Genomic DNA, 12,686 nt, shown 5'->3' on the forward strand with positions numbered 1-12,686 from the left:
GTGTGTGTGTGTGTGTGTGGTGTGTGTGTGTGTGTGTGTGTGTGTGTGTGTGTGTGTGTGGTGTGTAGGTGGCGAGGTGACGAAGCCGTGGTTCACTCAGTATTTCCGGGGCAGCCTCTCCGGACTGACCATCCGACCGGGGAAGATCGAGAGTCAGAAAGTCATTTCCTGTCTGCAGGCGTGCAAAGAGGGACTGGACATCAACTCCCTGGAGAGCCTGGATAAAAACATTAAGGTATTTATTTATTCCAACTTGTATTTCTGTTTTTGTACTGACGTATCAAAAGTTATATAACTTGTGATATTGAGACAGTGGTGTCATTTGAGTAAGTATATTACTCAAGTATTGAGGAACGGCTTTTCCACACACATTGCACAACGAAAATGTGACTTTTTCAAGCTTCAAATAAAAAAAATATAAAAATCTCAAATAAAATGATAAGCAAACTTAGAAGGTCTTTGTTGCTGTTTATGTAAAATAATCAGCATCTTCCATACAGGTTGTCCATGTGTGCCTGATAACCTTTTTGCCACTAGGTGGGAATATCAATTAAAACGAAATGTTCCCTAACGTTAAAATAAGTTAGCAATGACATTTGTTGAAGGTGGATTGCGTTACCTTCAGACGAATCCGTGGCAATCTGTATGCTAAGCTAAGCTAACGGGCTGCCGGACATACAGAAGGTTCATATTTACCATAAAATAGGTCTTCTTTTCTTACGAGGGGAAAGTAAGCAAATAAGCACATCTCTCCAAAAGTGATACAAGTTCTGCAAAGTGTATTTCCTGTTAGCAGCAGAAGATGTTTGGACAATATCCCTGTGTCTAGTGAGTAAACAAACCTTTTTGATCCCAGTTGACACAGACACAGTACTCCTCTAAATCACCATTTGGCTTCTTTGAAACCCCTCAGACGGCCCCCACTTCCACCAGCTCAACTAATCCATCTCCCTGCTCTGTGTGAGATAGAGGGCAGACAAGATGGATATGGGTTTGTGTATAGACTCAAAGCCGGCCCCCTACCCTCCTCAGACTCTTTTATCTTCCTCTTCTTCCCCCTCCTCTCTCCGTCTGCTCAGTCCACAGAGCTGTGGTGCAGCAAAGAGGTCCGTGCCAGCCTTTTTGAGAAGAGGAGAGGTGATGAGGAGAGGAGGACAACCCCTCCAGGGCCAGTGTACTTTACCTTTCAAGAGCTATTTCATTTTCTCCTTAGCCGCACACTCATCTGGCTCCCAAAGGTCCAGGGGAGGCTTAAGGACAGCGTTTAGCCGAGCAGGTTCAGAGCTGGCGCAGCACAATGAGAGCAGAATTACAGCGCGGGGAGGAAAGACGGAGGGACATATAGGCGGCGAGTATATCTACAGCAGATGAGAGGAAACAGCCGCATAAGGGAAGGTTTGAAGGAGAAAATTGGAGCCTTGAGAGCCCCATGGAGCGCTGAAGTACCGTCCCCTGCTGCTGAGGGCCAGTTTTAGGAAATGGGAGACAAGTTTAAATGAAAACGAGCCTCAGTTCCCCGCCATCAAACCCTGCAGGAGAACACACTCCTCCAAAATGATGCTTGTGAGGAGAAACCACCAAGTATTTCATTTCCTCTAGACCAGGGGTGTCAAACTCAATTTCATCGCGGGCCACATTCGCATAAAGGTTGCACTCACGATATAAATATATAATATAAATATAAAATAATGTATTATATTACATTATTGCCTCTGAATTGGATTATTATCGGATAGGATAATAACTTAGTAATTAACTACGTCTGAAAGCAGAAGTCCACGTCTCTTCAGTGCGCATGTCACAAAACGAGATGCATTGTGGGACATGTAGTTTATGGGCAACCTGCTTCTGTAAAGTGGCATGTAACCGGTATAATAAACTTATTATATTCTTTGCAAGCTCTTACGAGGCCACATAAAATGAAGTTGCGGGCCGGATTTGGCCCCCGGGCCTTGAGTTTGAGACCCCTGCTCTAGACCTTAGTATTGCCTTTCTTCCATCTGTGACATTTGTGTCCTCCCAGTTTGACTGTTTAAAAGGCGGGTTGTCAAAATCACCACCCAGTGTTACACCTACAGTACTAAGCCATATTTAATCCAACTATTACAATCACCACAAGTTGTTGTCAATAAAACAAATGTACACATATAATATTGAGTTTAAATAAGTACTGTAAGTAAATATTAGGTTCAACTTAATAGTATTGCTTTCAACTATCCTATTACAGTGATGTGAAACTTGTTGACATAATATATTTAATTAACGTCAATGTTACAGTTTTTTCAGTGTATCCTGTTGAATTCAAGGGCCATACAAGTGTTTCCTCCATGTTTTAGACCAGTGGTTCTCAAATGGGGGTACGCGGACCCCTAGGGGTACATTGGAGTACTGCAGGGGGTACGTGAGATTTATTTTATGTTAATGAAAAAAAAAAAAAGGTTTGAGCAGTGTGGTTTTTATATGAACAGAGTTACACATATTTCAAAACACGAAGTGTAATAACTGCAGTTTGCCTCGCTGTCAGAATGACAAAGATCCTCAGTGAAGCTCAAGCCCATGTTTCTCCCTACATTGTACAACTTATTAAAAAGATCAGTTCAATGTAACTAATGTCGTCTCAGTGTTATTGCATGATGTTAAAATTGGTTTGCCATGAATTTAGTGATGGATTGTAAACATTTGAAATGTAGCATTTAAGTGTTTCTCAGTTACAATGTTGTTGTTTTAATAAATCAGACACCGATGGTGCAGCGCTGTGCTGTACCTCTTTAAATAGGCATTTCTTCCCTAACAAATTGTGTTTGCGCTGATCAGGGGGTACTTGGCTGAATTTGTTTTCAAAGGGGGAACATTATTGAAAAAAGTTTGAGAATCACTGTTTTAGACCATTTTAAACAAGTTACACAGATACATTTTTCTTCAATACATCTACTGTATGCTGCCCTTATTTTTGTTGATCTGAAACTACACCTCAAAACACGAGGACACATTTTTTTGCGTTTTCACGGAAATGAAGTACGAACATAGTTTTAATTTGTTATGGATTACCCAATGGAAGCAAGTTTGAATATCGCATATCCTTTATCTGTCCAACATTTGGGACAGAGCAGATACACGTTAATAAAATGCATAAAATCAAGCACACGTTAATGAAATTGAATCAAATAATTACACATCCAAAACATTATTAGTAGCAGTGTTAAGAGAACTTGTGAAAGTAGTGAGTTAGCATCACTGGCGGCACATATCAGACCCGGGCCGGGGGGCGGGGCCACATGACCGGGCCCTTTAAACCCAATAAAGCTTGACAAAAATATCGGGAGTCCGGGGTGGTAATCTGACGCTCGTGCGTAAAAAGTCGCTCAGTCAGTAAGATTACAATTTAAAACAATGTTTGAAAGAAAAGTAACTAAAGAAAAAGGTGTAATATTTAAAGGGATAGTGGAAATCTGCGAATTTTGGGTTTAACTTATGTATTTTTATTAAAAAGAAGCATATTAAACAATTTTTTTTAATTTCATCCGCCTAGTTTCATTTTATTTTCAATTTTACTGCGCCCTCTCAATGAAACGAAATACTTCGGGAATCGTCGGGAATCTTCGGGTGATGACGAGAGCTCAGGAAGACGGGCACAAACAATAGCGGACATTCAATAGCATTTGCATGTGAATAGCCGACCTTTATTATGGTGAATAGATGTGTTTTGTATGGCTGTAGTGCGACAGAAAAATTCTACGTGACACAACGACATTGGATTAACCTTGAGATGCGTTTTTATTCCGTTGAACACAACTTTTGATCACAAATCAAAAAAGGTAAGACGTAATTATTGTAATATTTTGGAACCGGATGTTGTTTACTTTCTCTTTTCTGGCTGATAGCTCCAGGAATTCGAGGTCTTACAGTGATGACATTACATGTGTGGAATCTGTGGAGTCTCAGCTTTAAATCGTATATCTTGTTTGTGCAGTTAAGATAGTAATAAGGGCATTTCTACCGTGTGTTGTGTGTAAAAAAGCGTTAGCATTAGTTAGCATTGTTTCGCTCAATGCTAATTCAAAGGCTTGGTATTACTCTTGTGTTTTTTCTAGCTAACAATTGTTCTTATTGTCAGTTAGCGGAGTTTCTTACCTTTAAAAGGGTATGAAACATTAATAGTTTCATAAATGTTAAGAAGCCCTGAGACATGTGAGAGAAAAAAAAACTGTGGGAGGGGTCCACTGGGGGGACCTTCGGCCTTAACTGGTTAACAATGATTAATATTTGTAAAGGCTACAGGTGATCTTAAGATGCGTGAGCTATGCTTAGGGACCTACCAGTCAAGATTATTTGTGCGTAGGGGTGCATCATCTGGCGCCTGGTCCTGGTCATCCTCGCCATTGCCCATGCCGTGAACCATCACCTCGGGCTCGGGCTCGAACAAATAAGGACGTAATGGTCCATCTTCTGGCTCAATATTGTCACCATCGTCGCTTACTGAACCGGATTCAGATTCAGTTCCTAAAACGACATTTTCGTAGGAAAGCCGAGAGGATGTTTCTGACTCGCTATCATCACTGGATACCTCGTACAATCCTTCTTCTTTGTCTGGTATATTTGCCCTTCCACGTTCATTCTGCATAGACGCCATGGTTTGTTATCGTATCGTCTTCCTGAGTTTTCGTCACTTCCGGTTAGGCTGAGAAACATTTCGTTTCTAAAAAACTTCGGGGAAGCTGCAATAAAGTGCTTCTAACATGCGTAAGGCAATTATTATATTTTTTTAATCAGGTGTGATTGTTTTGGTACGTAATTATGCTTGTATATAAGTTAAAACGAAACTATTTGAGGTTCCATTTCCACTATCCCTTTAAGATTTCGTTTTTACAAAGGGTATAGAAACGAATATATAACAGAGATAATAATGATATAACATGACATAAAGTCCAACAAACCACAAGGACAATGAAAACATAGCCTAATAAAATGACTACATTTCTGACACACCATTCACCATGGACAGCCACCATGAGAGCAGAGCAGTGTAAAATTGGCACGGCGGCCCATACATTCACGTACAAGTAGGCTACTGTACAAATTAAATTTGAAGTGTACTCACCACTACTTGAATGGTACTCGGCGAGCCTTGCGCTCCGCGAACTTGTCCACAATACGCTGTATGTCCAATTTCTTGGCTCGGTCACTTTCGATGGACAGCAAGAACAGTCCACTCAGTCTCTCCTGTCCCATCGTGCTCCTCAAATAGTTTTTGATGAGTTTTAATTTGGAGAAAGAGCGCTCGGCGGTTGCCACGGTGACAGGAAGAGTCAGAAATAAGATGAAGGCTGTGCAAACCTCACTGAATGTAGATGTTACTGCTGGGTTGTAAACAATGAGCATTTTTACCAGATCCGCGACAGATTTTAGTTTCTGTATTTGGTCCCTGAAACAGGTTCTGAAAGAAAGCAGCTGGCCAGGGAAGCTGGCGGCGATGTCCCGACTGTAGTGCTCTCTAAGCCGCTGGGCAGCTTGGTGTAAATCCTCATCCTTTGCTTGCAGTAGTGTGTTGGGGTGAATTGCCTCAAACATGTTCACAGTTTCATTTAAACTGGTGAATCTTTGGGACAGTTGCTGGATGATTATATCGAGACATGCATTGAAAACGGTCACCCGAAAGTTGCTCTCTGCGTCAGTGAGGCGGCTGTCTTCAGAAAGTTCATCAAAGTGTCTCTTAACTTTCCTGGCCCTGGTTGTTTCAAACTGTGTTTGACTTCCCCATTTAGTAGCCAGGGCAAGAGTGTCCGGTACTTCTTCACCTTGCGGCGCAGCCAGTAAGGAGCCGGAGGGGGAGGGGTGCGGCTGGTCAAGCGTCAGGCCTGGCTCTCCTCTAGACGAGCAGCTAGCAGCTAGCAGCTGCTGAGTCGTCCCTATTATCATCATCACTACAGCCGAGAGACAGAAAAGGAAATAAGCTAGGCGGCCGAGCTACACGAAGTAACAACAACCATATGATATCAACATTTACCACAAACTCACATTTTCTTGTTGACAGTGTGTGGCCGTGATTGTAGCCTACCTGTAAATCTGGCTAACCCCCACTAACGTTGTTGGCGGGCTGGGGCTCGGGGATGAAACACGGCTGGCGAAAAAAATATCCATCGAGCTTGGACAATTTGGCTTTTCCTTGGTCCTCCTTTTTTATCTTTTTCTTTGCATTTTGTAGCTCCACTTTTGTGTTTATAACTGCTCATGCTTAGGCAGTGCTCTGTTGAATGACAAGTGATTGATGATGACGTTGACGTTCATTTACGTATGGTGTTGATGGACGGCTGTTGATGACGATTTTACCCAAAATACATTTGGAGACAATAGAAGGAATTCACTTGCCATTTTTCATGTTTTAATGTTAAATGTGAGTGTGAAAATAGCAGAACAAGTTCAACTCGTATTATAGGCTACAATGCTTTATACCTAATATGACCACGAACGTCAGTGCACTCAGTGGCGCTAGGCAGCAGGGCCCGCCCGAATATCTCGGGGGCGGAGCCTGCTGCCTCGGCGACGGGCCCCCATTGGGTCCCGACCGTCCAGGGCCCGGGGAGCCCTGCCCCTACAGCCCCCCCTGAAGCCCCGCCCCTGGTTAGCATCACTCATACTGGCTCAGGGTCATACTGCTGTGAAAGAAATGAATAGAAGTAAATGGCTGACTAGCGTAGGTTACATAAAAGTCACTACTGCTTTGGACAGCTTATCCATTGCAATTACACAGTGGAAATAAGTGAACCATTAACGATTTACTTTATTGTGACATGTTCTGACCGTCAACCCACTTTTTTAGAATTGGTTTTATGTGATTTTATTGTTTTTCTTTATTACGTTCTACTTGTTTGACTCTCTGCATTGGTTGCTGATTGTATTGTCTGTGTGTATAAATGGTTTTATTGTATGTGAAAGAACTTTGAAAGGTGCTCAACTAATGCATTTTATTATTATTCTATTGTTAAAGCTGTGTCACATTGTGGCCACTCGGTAAAAATAACAGACGGAAGCTTTTGAAAGTTTTAAGGACTCACCGAGGATAAAGCATCACGAGAAACTGCAGTTATAGAAGTCTCAGTCAGTTATATATCCGTCTAACATCTGTTTTTCCTCTTTGTCCACCAGTTCCACTTCAACCCGGCTCAGTCTATCTTGGTAATGGAGGGAGAGGACCTGGAAAACATGAACACCGCTGTGAGGAAAGTCGCCTACATAAACTCTCGTCAGTTTCCCACACCAGGCATCCGGCGTCTGCACATCTCCACCACCGTCCAGTACGTACTGATGACTCCTTCTTTCCCTACACTTCAATCAGGAGAGCCATGCTTTAATGCAGGGGTGGGGAACCTCCGCCCCCCGGGCCGAATACGGCACGCGAGACAATTTGATACGGCCCTCGAGGTAACTCACGCAAAAAATAAAAACAATTAAGAAATATAGACCGCAAAATAATTAAACAAGCGAGAACCTGTTTTTCCTGGCCACGGTCAGGGTCCTTGAACACAACACAAGCCTAACGTGTCATCACGTGGTATATGTCTCGTCCGACAGGGGTTTAGAGCTATGGTTTAGAGCTGCCGGAGAGCACCAGGACGTCGCTCCGGCCGGGACTTCACAAATGTCAGTAGGCTGCCAATAAGGAACCTGTGTCTTTAGCTGAAAGCCCAGTGGTGATCTGTTCATCTGTCATACTGATCATACAGTCAATAACTGTTGTTATTAGCATCTGGTTAGCTAGCTATGCTAACGAATATAAGAAGCTTTTTCTCCAACCAGTGAGGTGAAGGCACATCTTTATATGATCATTATAGTTATAAAAACATAAGAGAATAAAGTAAACAGGTATAAAATACTATATGACAGTAAAAAAAAGTTGTTATTAATAAACAACAATACAGTTTGAAAGGGGAGTGATTTGTAAAATATCCATAAAGAAAAAGAAAATCTGCTTACAGTTCTGTTTCATATGGGTGTTGAGAGATGTATCCATAGATCTCTTAACTCTCAAAATGCACCAGATTGATGCTTTTCACTTCAACATTTAAAACAAAAAAAAATCTTCCCGGGGAACGTGCCCCCCGGACCCCCCTAGAGGAGGATAGGTCCCCCCCCCCCCCCCCCCAATTAAATCATATTCACATGGATAGGAAACTAAATTGCACACATCTTGTGTCCATATCTTTCTGTTTTGGTGGTCATGCCACACCCTGCACGTGCATGCGTGAGTCATGGTGAGATATCTGGATTCAGAGGTTGCTTTTTCTTTGCACAGCATGAATGAAAGGCCAAATGAATGGGCTGTGATTTTAGTATTTTTAAGCAGAGGTCAATAATTTGTACGGCCCTTGGAGGATGTTATGAATATTGAAATGGCCCTTGAGAGGAAAAAGGTTCCCCACCCCTGCTTTAATGTAACAATATATACGTATTGCCTAGAATACACAGATGAATGTACTGTAATGGTGTTTGTGTGGGAGTATCATCCGGGAGGGGGATACCGAGCAGATGAAACCCCCCCTGGGGTCTAGACACTGGTGGTGGTGAAAGCATGAAGGGATTGATGGAGGTCGTTGACGTGAACCCTTGTTTTGGAGGAATGTGAGGTGGAAGGGGGGGAGAGAGTAGATTTGAAAGGTTTGACAATGTTCTATGATTGGCTTGTGGGAATAGATATGGTTGGTTGGTTTAGCTGGGGAGTGAACGCCCCTGATTGGAGGGGTGAGCGTAGTAAGAAGGAAATATGTGAATGACAGATATAAACACGGTCTTCCTGGTTGAATTTGCGCTGAGCTTCATGTGTGCCTGTCTTGCTTATTTTGTTTAAACTTTATTATAGCATTCCTGTCCTGTTGTACTGATTCCTCTGCGTCTCCTCACACAGATTTGAGGAGTGTTACCCCACCTCGACACTAAGTGTTAACACAATAGATATCACACCCTGACTGATACTTAATTTCCTACTTAAACACCTCTCTCTGTGTCTCTTACAAAATCAAAAATGCCTTGGGAGTAAGGGATTACAGATAACGGGATTCTGTAATCAGGATACAGAAAAGTTAACTGTATTTCCTTAGGCCACGTTCACACGGAGACGAAACGGGTTGTATGCGCTACAGTTCTCTATCGTATGGACGGTTCGTCCACACCGGCCGTAACGGAACCGCGGAAACGGAGCCCTCAAACGATAACGGCTCCCAAGGTGGGTAGATCTGCGGACGAAACGCTCTTGGGGGCCAAACGGCTCCGTGTGTACGTCCTATACGATAATTTCCTTAGCCATAGCCCTGCCTCTCCCCACCTCTGCTGCTCACCCCCCCGTTTTGCCAACAACAATAACAACAACAAATACATTGTTAGAGTTAGTTTTTTATCGTTGGCAAAAGCAAGAGTGTATTTTAGATTCCTCTTTCTGATAAACAACATCAATACGTTTTTAACCCATTGGTGTTTGACCACAGCTGTGTCTTTTCTTTTTTAAAACATCTTATTTATTAGAAGTAAACCGTTCCTATCTCGCTGTAGCTGTTACTTTCCTTTGCCTTTAATATAGAAGTTTCAGTTTGCTGTTGCCACCGGGGGCCAGTTTTAGATTTTGTATTAAATATTCTGCATGGATTTTGCCGGAGGAGAAAGACAGAGATGTATAAAAAGAGAGAGAACGAGAGGGGGGGGGGGGGTTGAGAGAGTCTGGCTGGTGTAACAGCCTCTCTTGAGGGTTACCATTAAAATTCATGATTGTTTTAAATACATGTAGACCCCTGCAGCGCAGCCGCGGGAAACAAGCTCCGCCCCCCTGCCCCCTGTTGGGTTCGACGCATGGCCGTGGGCCCGAAAACTTAGACTAACACAGCGTGTGTGTGTGTGTGTGTGTGTGTGTGTGTGTGTGTGTGTGTGTGTGTGTGTGTGTGTGTGTGTGTGTGTGTGTGTGTGTGTGTGTGTGTGTGTGTGTGTGTGTGTGTGTGTGTGTGTGTGTGTGTGTTGCATAGGCTAATGGTGATGAAGCTAAATCACCGGAGCTGGAAGCACACAGATTATTAAGGATTAAATTATGCCAATGACGTCTAAACTTGAGTTGTTTATATTAAGTTTTACACACAGACTGCTGACTGGTCTGCTAGTTGCTCAAGCTGTGTTTGTGTGTGTGCGTGGGATGGAAACAGGCTTAAGAATATCTTGCAGATAAAGTATGTGTGGCAAATGTGGGCGCCATTCAAAACATATGTGAATAGCCTCATGGTGATGTTTATTTTAGCCTCCAGTTTATTCTTATACTCGAGTCGAGACCAGTGAAAGAAAATCTCCTCTTTAAGTTAGTAACACCGAGAGCTTTAAACATCCTGCCATAACACTGAGTGCTCAGAGATGGTAGATATTTCCTGCCAATGCAATTAACCTTGGTTCTTGCTGATGCGTTGTAACTGCAAATGACTGCGGGCATCGAGAAAAAATAATGAAACAAACGCTGCTAATCTTACCTACAGACGGTGTGAAAACCCTGTGATATTTCTTCTTTATGACAAACCTCCCACTCCTGATGGAGAGTATGAACACATGATAAGGAAATAAACTCTCCAAAAAGAGACACTGCATTGCATCCAGTTTAATCGATGTGAAGTTGCAGAAGTGTTCAACTTTAAAGGAGTTTTTTTCTAATGCAACAAATATAAAATAAAATCTAGCCTCTTAATTATTTCTTACTGTTAATTAACTTCTCATTAAAGACCTAGAAGATAGAAAGCTGGAATATAGCTTCATAAAAATTACATTGTTGACAGTCAGGAAAAGCACAGGTATAAGTTGATACAATTTAATAACTACAGAGCCGGCCGGCTAACCAATAAGAGCAGACTGGGCTCTGGTTTCAGACAGAGGGTGAAAAGAGGTGCTGCACCACAGGCAGTATGAGAAAAATAAAGAGCTTTTTGAACATTAAAGCATGGAGACATGTCACAGGAGAGACACTGAGTACATGAAACCTGAAAGTTAGCATAATAGGTCCCCTTTTATGTGAGCTAGACCCAGTTATTGTAAAGTTGCATCAGCTAAAAGGGGCTTTGAATGGAACCGAGTCACCGTTAACAACCTTTTCTATATGCTTTTCTTGCTCTTATATTTTAAAACATATGACAAACTGGTGTTGGTTGAAATAAAATGTTTCCTTATTCAAAGTTGTTTTAATGTGCAGCCTGCTGCAACATGGGACATACTGCATATACAGTATATATATATATATATATATAAATGAAGATATAAACAGCAGCTTCTACTGAAAAATAAATGCAATTCCTGGTGTTTGAGCACAGGTGCCAGGAGAAAATATCAGTGATTAAAAAATGATTAGATTTGATGAGAGGAATTCACTAGGGTTTGTATACACATTTCTTTGCTTCACCGAAATATATAAATCATACAGAAATGTGTGATTATCAAAAAAAATACAGATATTTTCCGTTCATTATTTTCTATAAAAACGCATCTTTGCTCAGGAAAAAAAGACCTATACCGGCCTTTGACATGACCACTGAGTTTATATTCCCTGTGTGTGTGTGTGTGTGTGTGTGTGTGTGTGTGTGTGTGTGTGTGTGTGTGTGTGTGTGTGTGTGTGTGTGTCTGTGTGTGTGTGTGTGTGTCTGTGTGTGTGTCTGTGTGTGTGTGTGTGTTGTGTGTGCAACTTCTGTTTACATGCAGCGGCAAATCTGTGTGTGGAGTCTCGTTAATTCACGGGCGATTTAACTTCCAATTAGCTGTTTTAGCTCTCCATCCAGAACACACACCAGCAGAAAATATCCTCTCTACCAGAGTTAATTTCACAGAGAGCCTGAAACATGGCCTTGTACCATAACACGTCAGCAAGTTTGGAACACACCCCACCACCACCACCACCACCCCTCAGACCGTATCACTTCTCCCAAATAAACACAGATGTTAATTAATTCCTCCAAATGCGATTAAATGTGTTGCTTACTGACGACTAATAACTGCAATTACTGCAGGCATGAAGAAAATAGAAGTAACTGAAGCCAGTCTCCGCCTTTTAGGCTCCCTTGTCATATTTATTTATAATTAAGTTGGATTGGCTCCAGGGTTTTGTGTGTGTGTGTGTGTGTGTGTGTGTGTGTGTGTGTGTGTGTGTGTGGTGTGTGTGTGTGTGTGTGTGTGTGTGTGTGTGTGTGTGTGTGTGTGTGTGTGTGTGTGTGTGTTTTCCAGCACAGCAGCCCTCTCCCTGCATCACTGGGTTTGTATCTCCCAGTGGTCACAACAATGGCTTAGTGCCTGAGCAGTGCACACACACACACACACACACACACACACACACACACACACACACACACACACACACACACACATACACACACACACACACACGCCACCGGCTGTGGTCACAGGGAAGAAACAAGAGAGATTACACGATGCCCTGAAACATGTTTTCGTCTCAAACTGTGGATTAAAGACAAGAGTTACATTTCCATCCATCCAGCTGTCAGGCCATGTTTCAGGGACTCTTCTTTTATCTAGTTTTCAAACTAAATGTGGATTTGGTGTTGTTTAATCACACACGATAAAGCCAGTAAGTAAGCTGCTTGAATGTAGAACTAATCGGGTCTTTTAAGAACTTGTCACGATTGAGTTTGGGCTAAATAACAAAATATCAAAAAGCAAAGTCGTTA

At 42.3% G+C, this 12,686-nt stretch overlaps 2 protein-coding genes across 3 annotated transcripts in view; one reads left to right on the forward strand and one right to left on the reverse strand.

Moving 5' to 3' along the window:
• The window catches only part of LOC117536199 (calsyntenin-2-like), a gene marked incomplete at its 5' end in the record, with an annotated part of 180,449 nt that overhangs the window by 125,346 nt on the left and 42,417 nt on the right, over window positions 1–12,686 (forward strand). The window contains 2 exons of the mRNA XM_034200966.1: window positions 69–235; window positions 7,144–7,292. Of these exons, the coding sequence (XP_034056857.1) occupies window positions 69–235; window positions 7,144–7,292 (316 nt within the window). The remainder of the gene's footprint in view (window positions 1–68; window positions 236–7,143; window positions 7,293–12,686) is intronic.
• On the reverse strand, window positions 4,899–6,348 carry LOC117536200 (zinc finger MYM-type protein 1-like). 2 transcript variants are annotated; one of them, XM_034200967.1, is made up of 2 exons: window positions 6,056–6,348; window positions 4,899–5,921 (listed from the first exon to the last, which is right to left on the reverse strand). In XM_034200967.1, the coding sequence occupies exon 2, from the start codon at window positions 5,917–5,919 to the stop codon at window positions 5,101–5,103; it is 819 nt and encodes a 272-aa protein (XP_034056858.1). In that variant the 5' UTR covers window positions 5,920–5,921; window positions 6,056–6,348; the 3' UTR covers window positions 4,899–5,100. The 2 variants fall into 2 exon arrangements, with proteins under 2 accessions (XP_034056858.1, XP_034056859.1); XM_034200968.1 differs by having other exon boundaries at window positions 6,016–6,348.

The sequence above is a fragment of the Gymnodraco acuticeps genome, unplaced genomic scaffold, assembly GCF_902827175.1.
Source record: "Gymnodraco acuticeps unplaced genomic scaffold, fGymAcu1.1, whole genome shotgun sequence".
In the NCBI taxonomy this organism is placed as follows: Eukaryota; Metazoa; Chordata; class Actinopteri; order Perciformes; family Bathydraconidae; genus Gymnodraco; species Gymnodraco acuticeps.

What these genes read in the sequence shown, in the direction of transcription:
- LOC117536200 (XM_034200967.1), bottom strand. Translation starts at nt 5,919, where the DNA reads ATGATGATAATAGGGACGACTCAGCAGCTGCTAGCTGCTAGCTGCTCG.